This window comes from Mus musculus, chromosome 3 (genome assembly GCF_000001635.26).
Source record: "Mus musculus strain C57BL/6J chromosome 3, GRCm38.p6 C57BL/6J".
Lineage (NCBI taxonomy): Eukaryota > Metazoa > Chordata > Mammalia > Rodentia > Muridae > Mus > Mus musculus.
Window position 1 is genome coordinate 95,564,536 of NC_000069.6, and position 19,314 is coordinate 95,583,849.

At 37.1% G+C, this 19,314-nt stretch overlaps 1 protein-coding gene across 5 annotated transcripts in view; it reads left to right on the forward strand.

The window, feature by feature from the left end:
- Positions 1-19,314, forward strand: part of Hormad1 (HORMA domain containing 1) — a 28,187-nt gene that overhangs the window by 4,859 nt on the left and 4,014 nt on the right. For all 5 annotated transcript variants that reach the window (NM_001289534.1, NM_001289532.1, NM_026489.3 and 2 more), the window contains exons 4-13: positions 2,086-2,149; positions 3,149-3,185; positions 6,131-6,151; positions 6,393-6,419; positions 11,000-11,067; positions 11,742-11,893; positions 13,518-13,765; positions 15,470-15,536; positions 15,623-15,699; positions 16,972-17,055. In NM_001289534.1, the coding sequence (NP_001276463.1) occupies positions 2,086-2,149; positions 3,149-3,185; positions 6,131-6,151; positions 6,393-6,419; positions 11,000-11,067; positions 11,742-11,893; positions 13,518-13,765; positions 15,470-15,536; positions 15,623-15,699; positions 16,972-17,055 (845 nt within the window). The remainder of the gene's footprint in view (positions 1-2,085; positions 2,150-3,148; positions 3,186-6,130; positions 6,152-6,392; positions 6,420-10,999; positions 11,068-11,741; positions 11,894-13,517; positions 13,766-15,469; positions 15,537-15,622; positions 15,700-16,971; positions 17,056-19,314) is intronic.

Genomic DNA, 19,314 nt, shown 5'->3' on the forward strand with positions numbered 1-19,314 from the left:
TTTTTTTTTGGTTTTTTTTTTTTTTTTTTTGGTTTTTTTTTTTTTTTTTTTTGGTTTTTTGAGACAGGGTTTCTCTGTATAGCCCTGGCTGTCCTGGAACTCACTTTGTAGACCAGACTGGCCTCGAACTCAGAAATCTGCCTGCCTCTGCCTCCCGAGAGCTGGGATTAAAGGTGTGCGTCACCACACCTGGCTACTATCTTTTTTTTTAAGATTTATTTATTTATTCATTCATTCATTTATTCATTTATGTGAGTACACTGTAGCTGTACTGATTGTTGTGAGCCTTCATTTGGTTGTTCAGAATTGAATCTTTTAGGACCTCTGCTCGCTCCGGTCAACTCCGCTTGCTCCAGCCCAAAGGTTTATTTATATACATAATTACACTGTAGCTGACTTCAGATACACCAGAAGTCATCAGATCTCATTATGGGTGGCTGTGAGCTACCATGTGGTTGCTGGGATTTGAACTCAGAACCTTCGAAGAGCAGTCAGTGTTCTTACCGGCTGAGCCACCTTGCCAGCCCTTATGATTACTATCTTATCAACTCATATACTAAATGTCCTAATTAGGATTACTAGTGCTATGATTGAAACACCATAACCAAAAGCAAGTTGGAGAGGAAAGAAGTTATGTGGGTTACACGTCCACATCATAGTCTATCACTGAAGGAAGGCAGGTCAAGAACTCAAGCAGGGCCAGAACCTGAAGGCAGGAGCTGGTGCAGAGGCCATGGACAAGTGATGGATACTGGCTTGCTCCTCGTTGTTTGTTCAGCCTGTTTTCCTAGAGTATCCAGGACCACTAACCCAAGGGTGGCCCCTCCCACAATCACTAATTAAGAAAATGTCTTACAGTGGGATCTTATGGAGTCATTTTTTTCAATTGAGGTTCCCTTCTTTTGGATAATGCTAACTTGTGTCAAACTAGCAAACATACTACAGTCTTATGAAATAGCTAACCCTGTTTATGAACTAAAGAATCTGAGACAGTGGTGCTTTCAGTCCTTTTCAATGTGTTACATGTTGTGCCTCTGCAGTCCTTATCTGAGAGTCAACTTTTGGTCTAGTTACAAAATATTTCAGTAGAATAAGAGTTCATAGCAAACATTCTAAGACTATCAGAAAATCATTGAATGAAAAAAATGATATCCAAATTTTCTTAAATTTATTTTATTTTGTTGTTTTACCTCCATGTATGTATGTATACCTTGTGTGTGCCTGGTGCTCTTGGAGACCAGAAAGGGCACCAGGTCCCCTGGAACCAGAATTACTGTGAACTGCCACTTGAGTACTGGGAATCTAACTTAGGTCCTCTGGGAGATTAGACAGTACTCTTAATACTGTGCACTATTCTGCCCACCCCCGTTTTTTCAGACAAAGTATTAAGTAGTCCAGTCTGGCCTTGCACTGGTTATATAGCTAAGGCTGGTCTCGAACTCCGGGTTCCCATTGCCTCTCGTCTGAGGGCTGAGATTGTAGACATGTACCACTACACCCAGTTTACTTGGTGCTCAAGATTCAGCCTAGGACTTTGTGAATGTTAGGCAAGCACTTACCAACTAAGCCACTGAAATAGGAAAGTTCCTACCCACCAACTTAAATCCTTATTCATTATGATAGCATTTTATAGTAAAGAGTACCAATATTTGGAAGCTGCCACTAATAATATGCCTATAATGAGTCAGGTGGGTAGTCCAACTTGTGTAATCCCAATACTAGATAAGTTAAGGCAGGGGGATTATGAGTTCAAGACCAACCTGGGCTACATAATGAGATTCTGTCTCAAAAATAATATACCTATAATTCATAGCTAGAGAAAATATAATTTAAAATTTAATGTTGAGGCTGACAATATAGCTCAGCTGTTAAAGGCACTTGCAATCAAACCTGATGATCTGAGTTAACTCCCTACAACCCACATGGTAGAAGGAGAGAACCAGCTCTCAAAAGTCTCTAGCTGCCATACATATGCCACACATACATGGTGTACCCACACGTACACATAGAACACAAAGCAAATACATATAATTAATTAATTAACTAGTTATAATTACTTATGTAGTTATTTCATTTTTCATTAAGATCTCTGTGTCAAAATTCTGAAAGAAGATAAAAATTGTCCAGGTTCTTCACAGCTAGTGAAGTGGTAAGTAAAAGAATACCTAAAGGCAGAAAATTACTATTTTTCTAATCATACTCTTTATATGTTGAATACTTTTCAGTATATAACCAGATTTTATTGATTAACCCTTTAGCCCTGGGTACCATGTTTTTAGGTCTTTGGATTTATGTATTAATTTTTTAAAATTTCATGCTCCATGTAAATAGAATTCATTTTTATTATAACTGTACAAATAGCTGTCAGATATTTTATAGTTTCCCTTCTGTCCTCCCATCTCCATATTTCTACTTCATTGTTATTATTTTTCTTTTTTTTTTTAAAGATTTATTTATTTATTATATGTAAGTACACTGTAGCTGTCTTCAGACACACCAGAAGAGGGCACCAGATCTCAATGTGGTTGCTGGGATTCGAACTCGGGACCTTTGGAAGAGCAGTCAGGTGCTCTTACCCACTGAGCCATCTCACCAGCCCTGTTTTTCTTTTTTTAATATTTTTTTTATTTTTGAAACAGGGTTTCACTGTATAGCCCTGGCTATCCTAAAACTCACTCTATAGACCAGGCTGGCCTTGAACTCTCAGAGATCTGCCTGGCTCTGCCTCCTGAGTGCAGGGGATTAAAGGCTTGCACCCACTGCCTGGATGGTTTTTCTTTTTTAAAGTTTTAAAAAATTGTTTAAGTCTACGTGCCCTAGTGCATGTAAGTATGCCATGTGTGTGCAGATGCCCAAGAAAAGCAGAGGAGGGTATAAGACCCCACAACTGTAGTTACTGGCAGTTGTGAGCTATCTTGTAGGTGCTGGGACAAAAACCCAAGGCCTCTACAAGAGCAGTAAGCACTGTTAACCACTACATCATCTCTCCAGCCCATTTCCTTGTTTTATTTTGTTTAGTTTTAAGGTAGTTAATAAAAAAGATGCTTTAATTATTTTATTTTCTAAAGGTAAATATAGAGATTTATGAAAAGAACTAGTTCCTGAAAATATATTAAATATAAAAGAATATATTTGGCTTTTTCTTTAGGATGCTTGGATGCTATGATGCTTTACAGAAGAAATATGTAAGTCTTTCACATCTCTTCTTCCCTTCTCTATAGATACAACAGTAGTTATCATGTAGTAAGACAGTAATTTAAACTAACTTCATATAGACCAGGCTTGGTTACTAAAAAATGTGAACATGTGGATAGTCTAAAGATTTATTTTTATTTATTTATATGGATGTATACATGTGTGTGCACATGTCTTAAAGTGTCTATATTGGAGCTCATGGAACTAGAGGTTTAGGTGGCTGTAGCCACCCAATATAGGTACTGGGAACAAAACTCTGCAAGAACAGTAAGTACTCTTAACTGCTCTTAACCAGCCCCACATTTAAATATTTTATTTATTTATTTATTTATTTATTTATTTATTTATTTTTGAGATAGGATCTCACTATGTAGTTCTGGTTGGCCTAGAATTTGCTATGTAGCAAATGATTGGCCTTGAATTCAGTAGAGACCAGCGTATCACTGCTAGTATTAAAGATAATGGGTTACCATGCCTGGCTGCATTGAATATTTTAAAGTCCAATCTTCAATTCATTTAAGCTAATGCAGTTAATACTAAACAAATTCTGCCAACTATGATTAACCAATTAGCACTGTCAACATTAATATCACATATTAACTTATAAAAATGAATTTAAACATTTTAAAACATTGTATTAGTTTTACATGTATTCTTAAACCATGCTTAAACTAGTATTTTAGTAGTTTGTTCTGATTTTATGAGTTTTTTTAAGACAGTTTATTGTATCCCAGACTGGTATGCATTAACTACAAAGTTGAAAACAGCTGGGAATTTCTGATCCTCTCATCTCTACTTCTCAAGTTCTAGGTTATAGGCATGTACCATCATGGCTAGCAATAAGTAATAATAATTATTATCAAGTGAAACAGGGTCTTACAGTGTTTCCTTGGATGGCCTTGAACTTAGAGATCTGCCTACTTCTGCTTCCAGAGTGCTAGGATTAAGGGTGTGCAGCACTATACCTAACCTATAAATTATTTCTTAATTAAAATCTAAAAATAAATTTCCTTCGGCTGAGTAGACCAGTGACAGAGTATTTATCTTACATATACAAGGCCCTTAATTCAGTTCTCAGCACAGCAAAATAAATTTTCCCATGTAGTTCAAATTAAATTGACACAAATTCTGAAATGGTTAAACTTATACTTGTTTCAGGTTTTAAGTCAGGGTCTCTGTGCCATTGTTAGCCTGACCTCATTATAGAGAGTAGCCTGGATTTGAAATCATGTCAGTATGTGAAAATATTGAAGTTTTGTGGGATCGATAGTTTGTTTCTTTGTTTGTTTTTTCAAGAAACACAGGGTTTCTCTGTGTAGCCCTGGCTGTTCAGGAACTCACTCTGTAGACCAGGCTGGCCTCGAACTCAGAAATCCACCTGACTCTGCCTCCTGTGTTTTGGGATCAAAAGGCATGTGCCATCACTACCAAGCAGTAGTGAAATTCTAATTAAGATTTTACAATAGACTACAAGCCTTTTTATATAGTATCATTTTATGTCGTATGTACAGAGGAGTCCAATTCTAAAATTGTGAAGGTGAATTTTTATCCCCAGTCTCTAACTTCCCACTAAGATAGTAAATACGGAACACCATATACATTCTGGCACACGGAACATTAGTAAGCTAGCAGTAATGAACAAAACCATTTGATTCCTGCACTGTGAAGGTAGAGGAAGGTGGATATCTGAGTTCAAGACCAGCCTGGTCTACAGAATGATTTGCAGGAGAGCTAGGGCTACACAGAGAAACCCTGTCTCAAAAAGCAACAGCAACAAAAAGAAATAAATATTTTCTAATAGTGATAAATGACTAAGCATTTTAGGAAAGCTATAGAGAACTGGAATTACTTTTATTATTCTTTCTTTTTTAAAAAGATTTATTTTATGTATATGACTACACTGTTCAGACACACCAGAAAAAGGCATCAACTCCCATTACAGATTGTTGTTAGCCAGCATGTGGTTGCTGGGTATTGAACTTAGGACCTCTGGAAGAGTAGTCAATGCTCTTAACCACTGAGCCATCTCTCCAGCCCTATTTGTTTCTTTCTTGAGCCAGGGTCACACTTTGTAGGTCTGACAGCCTGGAATTCACTATATAAGCCAGGCTGACCTCAAGCTCACAAAGATCTTCCTGCCTCTGTCTCTTAACAGAGGGAAATAAAATGCTGACATGAATTTCAGCCATCAGAAAGCCAAGCGAAAAGAAATTATTTGGCGGGGGCTGGTGAGATGGCTCAGCGGGTAAGAGCACTGACTGCTCTTCCAAAGGCCCTGAGTTCAAATCCCAGCAACCACATGGTGGTTCACAACCATCTGCAATGATATCCGATGCTCCGATGCCCTCTTCTGGTGTGTCTGAAGACAGCTACAGTGTACCTACATATAACAATAAATAAATCTTTAAAAAAAAAAAAAAAAAAAAAAGAAATTATTTGGGAGAATATGCATGAAGTGTATTTTCCACAATGGTTACTTGTTTTCAGAAGTAAATGTTGAGTGCTGGGTATCCTGGTATAGGCCTTTAATTCCAGCAGGCAGTAGGCAAAAGCAAGTGAATCTCTAAGTTCAAGGCCAACCTGGACTACATAGCAATTTCTATGACAGCCAAGGCTACTTATACTTAGTGAGACTCTGAAAAAGCACCATGCCCTTACCCCACTCCAAAAAGAAAGAGGGGGGGGGAGAGAAAGAAAGAAAGAAAGAAAAGAAAGAAGGAAAAGAAAGAAATGTTTAAAAGATAGAATAAAAGTTCTTCTCTGGGGGTGGGGAAGCACCAAAGATGGAACTCAAGGTCTTGCATGTGCTAAGTGGATGTTCTACTGCTGAGTTGTACTCCCAAGCCTCTGAACTATTACAAAGAATTTTTATGATCCATCTTGAAAATGCATTTTATAGAATACAATTAAGATTTTGTTCTCTGTTGTATTTCAGCTAAGGATGATCATTCTAGCTGTAAGTACTTGTATTTTTTAACACTGTCAATTTTTCCCTTTATTAAATGGCATTGAAACTATCAGATGATTTTTGTCACTTTATTCAATCAGCTGATGTATCCTGTGGGGAAAAAGAAGTATACCTTATTGGAAAGATAATTTTGGATTTTTGTTTTGTTTCACTAAATCAACTTAATACTTTAATGTATAGTTTTGTCCAAAGTAAGGACTTTACTTAATTGTAATTCATTTTTACCTAGGTATACACCAATCCAGGAGATCCTCAGGTAAGTGTGCTTGAGTTAGAAATGTTAGAAATGCTTCTAATATCTAAACACACACTCTTTTAATGGTTTATGCTTTTGTGAGGGGTGTTTTGTCTTTTCGATACAGGATTTCTCTATGTATCCCTGGCTGTCCTGGAACTAGCTCTGTAGACTAGTCTGGCCTTGAACTCACAGAAATTCATTTGCCTCTACCTCCCAGTGCTGAGATCAAAGGTGTATGTCACCACTGTTATGCTTTTATATTTTAATAAATATACTTCCATATTTTTTTCATGTTTGAACCTTGTAAAACTTCTGAGGTGAGGTTTGTTTAGTGTTGTTATATTTTAAAAGATAAATATACTCACTATGAGAGATCTTTGTGACTGATTTTAGCCCACAAGTCTAATAAACTATTAGAAATAACCTATGTTGCCTGACATCTGACTCCATACAGTAGTCCTTTTTTTTAAATTAGGTATTTTCTTCATTTACATTTCAAATGCTATCCCAAAAGTCCCCCATACCCTCTCCCCCCACACCATACCCTCTCCCCCCACACACACTCTCCTACCCACCCACTCCCACTTCTTGGCCCTGGCGTTCCCCTGTACTGAGGCATATAAAGTTTGCAAGACCAAGGGGCCTCTCTTTACAGTAGTCTTTTTATGTTGAGACAAGGTCAACCTATGTAAGCTAGGATAGCTTCAAATTTGCTATGTAACTGAAGATGACCTTGAATTTCTGATCCTCACACCCTTTGTCCTGATATTTACAGATAGGTGCTACCAAACCTGGTTTCCTGTATTGTAGGCAAGCCCTCTACCACTGAGTTACACCTTCCACTTTTTTTTAGACAGGATTTCCCCATGTAACCCTAGCTGTCCTGGAACTGGCCCTGTAAAACAGGCTGACCTCAAACTCACAGAGATCTGTCTGCCTTGGCCTTGTCCTCTGCCTCTGCCTCTGGAGTGCCACTAACATCTACTTCTACCTTCCCCATCTTTATCAAAGACAGAGACTTCTTTCTTAGCATAGACTGCCTTGAAACCCACTATGAAGCCCAGGCTCCTCTTAAACTCACAGAGATACTCCTGCCTCCACCTCCTGGGGCTACAGGTATGGGCTACCACTCTGAATTTTGGGGATTTCTGTATTATTTTTATTTTATTGTTTTACTAGGGGTTGAACCTAGGGCCTAGAACAGATAGGCAAGCTCTCTACCACAAACCACATTACGAAGCCTTTGGAAGAACTTGTGTACTTATTCTATAGCAGGCTTTATTCTTCATTTATTCATCATAACCTAATTAGAATTATCACCCCTTACAGATTAATAATTTTTTTTTTAATCTGTGATGCAGATACACAAAGGTTGTGCACACAAATTGGGTGTCCTGCTTTATCACTCTCCTTCTTTTGAGATAGATTCTTTCAGTGAACTGGAAGCTAGGATGTTAGCCTGCAAACCCTAGTGGTCCTCCTGTCCTGCTCCTTCACAATGTTAGGATTACCAGTGCATGCAACCACATTCAGCAGTTTTTATATGGGTTCTTGAAATTTGGGTTCTGTCACTCAAGCGTGTATACCAAGCTCTTTTATCAGCTAAGCCATTTCTCTGGATTCAAAGTTTCTTACCTAAGGTCATATGGAAATTAGATAAAAACAGAATTTAAACTAGGAAAACCAGCTCACCATGTGGGGACTCTAACCATTAAAATGTAATGTTTGACTTAGTCCTGGAAGCATATTTGAATTGATCAGAGCTTAGGATATGGCTCAGTTGGTAGAAAGTTTGTCTAACCTATACACATCCCTTAGTAAACTAGATATAGTGGCATACACCTCAAATTACAGAACTTGGGAACTGGCTGTCAAGAGGATCAGAAGTTCAGGTTATCTATTCACTATATAAAGAGATTGAAGCCAACCTTTAATATCTAAAACTTATAAATAAACAAATGAAACATTTTTTAAAGAAAGCTTATCTTCTACTCCTGAGTGTGTACTGACATGCAAAGAAAGCAAACTATCTCCATCATTAGCTGAGGCAGTATTGACAGTTAATGGTTGCTGAGGAAAGGAGAGTCCTCTTTCTTTAATGGAATAACCATTTGTAAGTTGCTCATGATTCATTAACATAATACCCATGTGTGTGCAAGTGGCTGTAATTAAACTCAGTGGATTTTATAAGCTAAATAGTCCAAGGTTGAGAAGGGGTATGTGTTTTTTCTTTGAAACTCTTGCCAACAAGTAATGCTTAATATATATCCATAATGTCAAAGTAGATCTTTTGAGGGAAAGGTTATGATTAAGTTAACTATTCAGAAAATATTCATTACTGGGTTGTTCTTTGGTTTTTTTTTTTTTTTCTTGAGACAGGGTCTCTATATATAGCCCTGCTTACCACAGAACTTACTATGTATACTAGGCTGACCTCAAACTCATAGAGATCTGCCTGCCTCTGCTTCCCTGAGTGCTGGGATTAAAGGCATGTGCTATGATGCCTAGCTTCATTACTTCATTTTTATAGTTATGTATTGTCTTCATTATTAAGTAAGCAGCCTTACTGTGCACTAATTGTACTTATTAAATATTTGTGTGCTAACAACTTTGTTAAAGGCTCTATAGATTACCCATTTGATAATAATTTGTAATTAATAAGATGTGTACTATGTTCAATTCCTTTATCAGCTACGGAAATAGAAAGCTTAAATGGTTTACATGTGGTTATAGTCTAGCCAGACTTTAAAACCTCCTGGATTTGGTAACACAGTCCTCATACTTTTGATCCCAGAACTCAGGAGGCAGAGGGAGTCATATCTCTGTGAGTTCAAAGCTATCTTGGTCTACTAATCCACTTCCAGGCTAGTCAGGACTACATAGTGGGACCCTGTCTTTAAAGTTTTTTTTAAATCTGTTCTTGCTGGATATGGTGGTACTTGGCTGTTATCATTTCTCTTTGGAAGAAGAACCAAGAGGAACTAGAGTTCAATGTTAATACTTAGCTACACAGTGAGTTTTAAGCAAACCTAGACTCATGACAAAATAATAATGGTGTAAATAATAATAACAAAAAAATCTTATTCTTAGTAATTATCTTACTTTCTTTTCTATTTCAGACACTTGGTAATTTATACAAATAAAGGTTCATTTTATTTTATGATTCTGGAGGCTAGGATCTAAGTTATGAATTTATTTCTTCTAACTGCAAAGTTTGGGAAGTTGAACATCTAGGGGTAAACAAAATTTAGTAATGGCCTTCTCTCTCCCTATCTCTATTTATCTCTCCTCTCTCACTGTCACACGCACGCGTGCGCACACACGCGAGCGTGCACACACACACATTCAGTGGAAGATAAACATATACAAAACCATTTTTTATAAGGAACACACGCAACCATATTAGCCCTTACTTCTGTGACAACTGAATTAATTCATGAGGGCGAGGTCACCTTAACCCAGTGATTCTCAACCTGTGAGTCTCAACCCCCTTTGGCAGGGGGTGGGGTGGGGGGAGTGGGGGGGTCAAACTACCCTTTCACTTGGGCCACCTAAGACCATTGGAAAACACAGATATTTATATTAAAATTCCTAAGAGTAGCAAAATTACATGAAGTAGCAATTAAAATAATTTTATGATTCCTGGTCACCACAACATGAGGAACTGTATTAAAAGGTCACAGCATTAGGAAGGTTGAGAGTCACCGCCTTAATGTAATTACTTCTTTAAGATCACATTCCTGGGGCTGGAGAGATGGCTCAGTGGTTAAGAGCACTGACTGCTCTTCCAGAGGTGCTGAGTTCAATTCCTAGCAACCACATGGTGTTCATAGCCATCTGTAATGGGATCTGATGCCCTCTTCTGGTGTGTCTGAAGACAACTACAGTGTACTCATATACGTAACATAAATAAATAAATCTTTTTTTAAAAATCACATTCCTTTCCTCTAAATAGTCAATTGTAATCTAAATGTGTCAACTCAAAGTATCAACTTTTGTATTTGATTGTCCTGTCTAGTGGGCTCATTTAGGTTAGTAATAAAAATGCTATAGATTTGATAGGTATCTACCCAATGCAGTCTTTTTGCTTTTGTTTAGCACTAGTTAATCAAATTGGCTTCAAATGCTTTTCTGCTAAAACAAGCATCCTAGATACTGTGAAAAATCAGTGTCATCAAGAATTGTTACTAAAAAAAGAAGAATTATGACTTCAGAGAAAACAGTCATAATTCTTCACTACCAGGAAAAAATTCCTAAAATTATTGCACTAGGGATTTAAGTTTCCAATACATAAACTTTTCAGGCAATTCAAACTACAGCCCTTACCCACTCTGCTGAGGTGTGACTCCTCCCCCACTTGACTATTTCTCCCATTTAATATCTGTCACAGTCATTGCAGTGAATCGGGGACTCTTTCTCCACAACTTAAGTACCAAATCCCAACCATCAGCATTAACTATGAGCACTTGAAACTCCAGTAGACCAATAGGAAATTAACACATTAGAGGAAACTACTGACAGATTGTTTGAAAGCAATGTTTACATTTGGCAGTCAGAATTATGTATCAGTTACATAACTTTAATATTTTCTATTTAAGACAATTTCAGAATGTTACCAGTTTAAATTCAAGTACACCAAAAATGGACCAATCATGGACTTTATAAGGTATTGTTCTATAGTTTTCCTTTTATATTACCAGTTGCCATTTATTATTATGCTATTTAGCTAGACTTCAAGGTTATTTCTGAAATTTCTCAAACTCCCAGTTAGTAATTTGACTTCACAAAATGGAGTAGTGGAATATGAGGTTGATGTGGCTGTGACATCTGTCAAACATTGTTCATCCCCAATGTTAATTTGGCTGACCTGGCAGCCTAGCTTGGTGCTCCCTTCCTTTATCACCTCTCCCAGTGATTTACTCCCAATGTTTTACACTCAGTTGAAGCTAGTGGGGGAATGTTCTTCATTCAGGCTTTGAAACCTCAGACAAGCTTTCAAAATGGAGCAAGACTTAAAATGCCACAAGACAAAATTATGTGCTGATTATATACTATTTACAAAAAAGTATTTGAGTGGTTAGAAATATATTTAAAATCCATCATTTATTTCCTTTAAACATTGTATAAAATGAATAATGTTTATTTTATGTATGTAAAACATTTAGCTTATTATGATGTTAATAGTGATACTGAGTTTTTATAATAGTGGCATTAAGATATTTTGTGATAACATTCAACCGGTAACTTTTTTTTTTGAAGGAATAATCTCAAATTGTTAAAATGTGAACTAATGTTAGAAGTCACAAATCTTATGAAAGAAATTTATTTCCTATTTTCTAGCAAAAATCAAAACAATAAATCTAGTACAACATCTGCTGACACCAAGAAAGCAAGTATTCTCCTCATTCGGAAGATTTATGTCTTAATGCAAAATCTAGGACCATTACCTAATGATGTTTGTCTGACCATGAAACTTTTTTACTATGATGAAGGTACTATTTGTTGCAATATGTCTTGTTTTAATTTTATTTCAAAAATTGTTTTCCATTTTTAATGTTTTGGCACCTAAATTGTTGCAGAGTCTTTGAAATTAGAAAACTTGGATTTAATATGTGTATTTGAAAAAGAAACATTGGGACCTGGCAAGCTGACTCATGTTCAGAGCATTCGCTGTTCTTGTAGAGGACTGGATTTTGGTTGTCAGCACCAATTGTGTTGGATAAACAGAAGACATGCCTGTTACTCCATGTCCAGGGTGATCCAATATCCTCTTCTGGCATTCCCAGGCACCTGCATTCATGTGGACAAACAGACAGACAGGCAGACAGGCAGACACACACAAAATGAATAAAAATAAAATGAATATTGGAAAACAAGTATTTGCATTTAAATATTTAAAATGCATTTCTAATCCAGTTGTGTTTTAATGTTAAAACTATTTTACATCAACTCTTTATAATTTTATTATGGAAAAAAGGAAATATAAATGTCCAATGTTTCCTTCAGGTATATATAATGAATAAACACTTCATAACTGGTTTTAAAAAAACAACAAAGATTTTGGCTCTGTGGTGGTTAAACAAAGAAAACCACAACTTTTTGGTTCTGTGATCCTGGGGCTTGAACTTAAAGCCTGGTGTGAACTAAGCAAGCATTCTATGAAGCTGTATCTCTCACCTCAAATTTTAATATTTTAATTTATAAATTATATAACTAGAAAATATTTTGGGGGTTAGAGAGATGGCTTAGCGGTTAAGAGCACTGACTGCTCTTTCTAAGGTCCTGAGTTCAAATCCCAGAAACTGCATGGTGGCTCACAACCATCCATAATGAGACCTGACACCCTCTTCTGGTGTGTCTGAAAACAGCTACAGTGTACTTATATATAATAATAAATAAATCTTTAAAAAATATATTTTGAGAGTAGCTTGTACAAATATTCAAGATTATATATTAATAAGAATTTTCATTATAGCTGTAGCTAAAATAGGAACAAAGTATAAACAAGTAGAGTATCTTCCTTGGAGATTTGTAAGTAAATTATGTTGCAACCATATAAAAAAATATAATATGAACTGTTAAAATTACAGAGGGGCTAAAGCAGAACTCTTGTTACTACCAGCCCCTTATACTTGCAGAGTACTAAAAAAGAAGACCTTCACCTAATTAAAAAAAAAAAAAAAGACCTTCCTGCATTTTTAAAGGCTATTTAAGGGCTGGAGAGATGGTTCAGTGGTTAATAGCACTGACTCCTCTTCCAGAAATCCTGAGTTTGATTCCCAGCAACCACATGGTGGCTCACAGCCATCTGTAATGGATGCCCTCCTCTGGTGTGTCTGAAGACAGCTACAGTGTACATAAAATACATAAAGTAAATAAATATTTTTTAAATATTTAGGATATTTCCTAGAACATATACAAACATGAAAAATTCCTATTATATGCATAATATTTTAAATATAAGAAATTCAAATTAAGGCATGAGGATTGTGACAAGAGGAGCATCTCTATATTTCAGCTTAGGTTTTTCCATCTGAATTCAGTCTTACTGTATTTTTATGAGTAGTTGAGCTTCTTCAGTTTTAAAAACAGTCATTTATACTTCCTTTTATGCAGTTACACCCCCAGATTACCAACCACCAGGTTTTAAGGATGGTGACTGTGAAGGAGTAATATTTGATGGGGACCCTACATACTTAAATGTGGGAGAAGTCCCAACACCTTTTCACACCTTCAGATTAAAAGTGACCACTGAGAAGGAACGAATGGAAAATATTGATTCAACCATACTAAAACCAAAAGAATCAAAAACACAATTTGAAAAAATTCTAATGGACAAAGATGATGTGGAAGATGAAAATCATGTAAGTGTGAACATATTTGAAGAGTTATAAAGTACAGTAGTAGCAAACATTGGTTTTGAGGAGTTTGATAGATTTTAATGTTTCTAGAAATACTGTAATAAAATACTGTAGTAAGTTGGAAGAACTTTATTTTATTTTGAGACTGAATCAAATGGCTGGCCGTACTGTGGATCAACCTCTGATTGCTAGGCCTGTGCCTTGAGCACTTTACCTGCTGCATCATCTCACAGGCACTTGTTTTTAAAAAATTTAGTCCAGCTGTTAACTTGCTTTGTAGCTGAGGCTATTGTTAAACTCCTAGTTCTCCTGCCTTCACCTCCTGAGTGTTGGGATTATAGGTATGAACCACCATGGCAGCTAGGGTTTTTGTAGCATTCTTTAAAATATTTCAGTCTCGGGCTGGAGACATGGCTCAGCGTTTAAGAGCACTGACTGCTCTTCCAAAGATCCTAAGTTCAATTCCCAGCAACCACATGGTGTCTTACAACCATCTGTAACGGGATCCGATGCCGTCTTCCGGTGTATCTGAAGACAGCTACAGTGTACTCGTCATACATATATACATACATATATATGTGTGTGTGTGTGTGTGTGTGTGTGTGTGTGTGTGTGTGTGTGTGTGTGTATATATATATATAATAAAATCTTTTAAAAAACATTTCAGTCTTAGGCTGAAAGAAATGGTTCTATGGGTAAGGTTTTTGTTGCACAAGCATGAAGATATGTGTAATCAGTTTCTCAGAACCCGTGTAAAAACTGCATATGATTGTGATAAATTTGTAATCCTTACACTGGGAGAGTCGAGGCTAGAAAATAGGAGGACTCCAGGAACTTGCTAACCAAAACATTCAGCTTCAGTCAATTATAGATGTTGTCTCAAAAATATATAAATAATTCTGGCAAGGTGATGTACACCTTTAAATCCCAACACTCAGGAGGCATGGGCAGTCAGATAACTGTGAGATCAAGGCCAGCCTGGACTATATAATAAATTCCAGACCAGTCAGGGAAACAGTGAGACCCTGTCTCATTAACATATAAAGAATGATACAAGATAACAACCTATATCAACCTCTGGCCTCTACATCCTAATTCCTACACATGTGTATACATGCATTTATATAGATGCATACACAAAATATTTGAGTTTCTCTTACACACTTCACAAAGGGAACAATAATTTAGACCTTAAGCCAGTTATTTCTATCATACCATATGTTCATCCTCCAGTGACTTTCTGAAGAGTTGACATGTTCAGTTATATGTATAGCTGTGTAAACCTACTTAATTCAATGCTCTCAAACAATAAGATCTAAAGATTTAGAATAAGCACATAATTTTGAAAAATATGCTTTTTTGTTACCCTTAAAACAACCCTAAAAAGTAGAGTTTATTTTTTTTGAATAAAATTTGTGGGTTGGGTATGGTTGTGCATGCCTTTAATTAGGAGCAGAATTAGGCAGATGTGACACCAGACTGGTCTACAAAGCAAGTTCCAGAATAGCCAAAGCTGTTACACAGAGAAACCCTCAAAAAAAGAAAAAAAAAATCCTTTTTGGTAGTAATTCTAGCACCATTTGTATTTCTAACAAGCATAAGATAGTTGTATTTATCATATACATAAAGCAAATGTGTTCACTAATATTACTACTTAATTGTTTTCATTTATTGTTAAAGTATGTTCAATTTTTCATATTTATATAGAATAATTTTGACATTAAAACTAAAATGAACGAACAGAATGAAAACTCTGGAGCTTCTGAAATCAAAGGTAAGAAGCTAACAAAAATGTTTATTAACTACTAATTCAATTTCATACCATTTAACTTTCTTCTCTTCTTATTTTTTTTTTTACAGAACCAAATTTAGATTGTAAGGAAGAAGAAACTATGCAATTCAAAAAGAGCCAAAGTCCTTCAATTTCTCATTGTCAGGTATAAACTTGGTCATTCCATCTGACTTTCAATTTTATTTTGTTCTGTTTTACTTTACTTGTTTGTTTGAGCCTGGGTCTTACAAGGTACCCCTGTTTAGCCTGGAATTCATTATGTAGTGGAAGCTGGACTCAAACTTGTAGCCATATTTCTACTTCTTCTTGAGTGCTGGAATTATAGTTGTGAACCATCAGGCCTTAAATTATTTTTAGATTTATTTTTTGTGTTTGAGTAAGGTGTGTGTGTGTGTGTGTGTTGCTTATAGAGGCTAGAAGAGAACATCAGATCCCCTAGGTACGGAGTTACAGCCAGTTGTAAGCCACCATATAAGTGCAAGGACCTTTGGTCCTCTGTAAGAGTAGACAGTGCTCTTTACCATTGAGCCATCTGTCTAGCCCCTGTACTAGCTTTTATTTAAAGATGGTTGCTTATATACTTATTTTATTATTCCTCAGATTTTCTTAGTGTTATTGAATAAAAGTATGCATTTAAATAAATTATTTTTAAAATAATTATTTATTTATTTTATGTATATGAGCACACAGACACTCTCTTCAGACACATCAGAAGAGAGCATCTGATCCCATTACAGGTGGTTGTGAACCACCATGTAGTTGCTGGAATTTTAATTCTGCACCTTCAGAAGAGCAGTGAGTGCTCTTAACCACTGAGCCAGCTTTCCAGCCCTAAATAAACTATTATGATAAAATTACTATACATTAAAAAGTTTTTTAGTATATCATTGTGAGCTTATTTAATAATAAATCTTATGATGCTTGTAGAGGGCTAGTAGGATAGCTCAGCAGGTCTAAGGTCTTGCTACCAGACCTGATGACCTCAATCTGATTCCTAGGACTCACATGATGGAAGGAAAACACCAATTCCTTCAAGATGTCCTCTAATCTCTAACATACACACAATGGTGCACGTGCTTCTCTCCCTAGTAAATAAGTGTTAAAAAAAAAAGTAATATTCATAGACTCTAAGAACTTCAGAGCTAAATAAAACTTACATATTTTTGTTTGTTTGTTTGTTTGAGGGGTCAAAAGAGGGTCCTATTATGTAACCTTAGCTAGCCTGGAACTCACTAAATGAGACTGACCCCAAATTTATGTCAGTCCTCCTTCTTAACTGCTGCTTGAATGCTGAGATTAAAGTGTGAGGCACTATGTCCAAAATAAACTGAAAAATTATGTAGTTAATAGTTTGGACGCCACTTATTTTGAGTTTAATTATTGTATGTAATAAAGTTTTGTGAAATGTCTTTTCTAGGTTGAACAGTTAGTCAGTAAAACATCTGAACTTGATGTGTCTGAAAGCAAAACAAGAAGCGGAAAAATCTTTCAGAGTAAAATGGTAAATAATTTTGTAACTACCCCTTCATGTGTGTATTTCTTTTTTTGTTTGTTGTGATTTGGTTTTGAGACAGGGTCTCTCGGTCTCTCTCTCTCTCTTTCTCTCTCTCTCTCCTCTCTCTCTCTCTCTCCTTTTATATATAGATAGCCCTGGCTATTCTGGGACTCATGATGTATACCAAGCTGGATCTCACAGAGATCTGCCTGCCTCTTCATCCTGAGTGCTGGAGTTAAATTCATTCACCACTATGCTACCCTGTGGGAACTAAAAAGGAGGGCTGGGGAAGGAGGGGGGAGGAAGGATAGCCCACACCAACCAGAGTTCCCCCTATGCTCTGGTCAGGCAGATGTGGGAGGCTGCCAGACGCTTTCCACTCCGCCCTGGGTGGGCATCTAAGCCTCTGACCCCGCTCTGGGTGGGGGTGGGGGGTGGACAAGGGGCAGCCCCTGAAACCAAGGGATCCCAGGGCAACACCCTATGCCCCCGGGTTATGGGGAGAGGGCTGAGGGAAAGAGGTTCCCACACAGGCAAGAAAGAGTCTGCGCAGCAGGCCTTGATGAATAGAGATAGTTTATGGTTTTAGAGCTTTATTGTAGAAAGGCAGGGGGAAAGAGAGAAGGTGGAAAGAGAGACCAGCCATGGCCAAGAGAAGGGGAAAGAGAGAGAGAGAGAGAGAGAAGAAAGGCTAGAGAGTAAGAGGGAGAGAGAGGAAGAGAGTGAGAGGAGAGAAGAGAGGAGAGAAGAGTGATAGGGGAGTAAGAGCAAAAGAGCAAGAGAGTGAGAGTGAGGAGGGGTCAAGCAGCCCCTTTTATGGTGTGGGTTATCTTTACTGTTGCTAGGTAACTGGGGAGGAGTTTAGTCTGAAGGTCAGAAGCTTGGGACTTTGTCTACATGACTACTAGCCATGCTTCTCTTGGGTGGGCTGAGGGGGGCAGTAACTTCAACAGGAGCCAGGGTTCCAGGAGACATGAAAGAACTCCTTCCATCCCATGTAGGTGAATTATCACCACCAGTCCCGGGGTTCCACCTCAGCTCGACTGGAGATCAGACTGTCTTTGCATAGCCCAATGCCCCACACTTCCCTGTTTGCCAGCATTTCTTTTTAATGATTTTCTTATGTGCATTGGTAATTTGTCTTAAATTGGCCAGCATGAGCTTCAGGGTAAAACTCTACTAAAATGGGTGGGGAAAGGAGGAGATACACAAATTTAAAATGTCAAGAATTATTACTTCTAGCAGCAAAATGTTCTTTCTAGCTAGCTTCAACTTAGGATGAATATCTTTCAAAAAGATTTTTAAGACAGTCTTCAAAAAAAAAAAAAAAAAGCCAGGTGTGGTGGCACATGCCTTTAATCCCAGCACTCGGGAGGCAGAGACAGGCAGATCTCTGAGTTCAAGACCAGCCTGGTCTACAAAGTGAGTTCCAGGACAGCCAGAGCTATACAGAGAAACCCTGTCTCAAAAAACCAAAAAAAAAAAAAAAAAAAAAAAAAGAAAGAAAGAAAGAAAAAGACAGTCTTACTATGTAGACACAAACTTGACTTGTAGCCCAGGCTGGCTGATCATTTATAATCTTTTTGCCTATGCTTCCTGAGTGCTGAGATTACAGGTGTCTGGCACCATCCTGATACATCTTTTATGCTTGAAATTGCCTTAGGATGAATAAATCTCATTTTTTCTTCTAGACGAAAATCTCACTAGGTAGCACAATGTTGTAGATCAGACTGCTTTCAACCTCACTAAGATCCACCTGCCTCTCTTTCCTTAGTACCAGGATTAAAAGTGTGCACCAACATGCCTGCCAATAAAACTATAAAAATTTCCTTGTAATGTACCACTAAAATGTTTTGAGGATATACTAATATTTTGCATGTTTTTAATTTTTAAAAATTTCATTTATACATGTATATGTGTGGATACACATGTGCCATGGCATGCATGTAGAAGTTAGGGGAGGAGTTACGGTAGTCAATCCTTTCCACCATGTGAGTGCTAGAAATCAAACTCTGGATTGTCATGCTTGGCAAGAACCTTTAATCAATGGGTTATCTTAATGGCCCAAGTTGGAAAGTTTTAGTATCAGCTCATAGGAAGAGTATTTCTGATGCTACAAATTAAATGGCTTTAGAAGGGCAAGAAATAAAAATGCTCAATAATATTAAGGATATTTGAGGGACTAGAGAGATGGCTCAGTGGTTAAGAGTTGTTTGCTGTTCTTCCAGAGGACCTGAGTTCAGTTCTCAACAACCATGGGTGGCT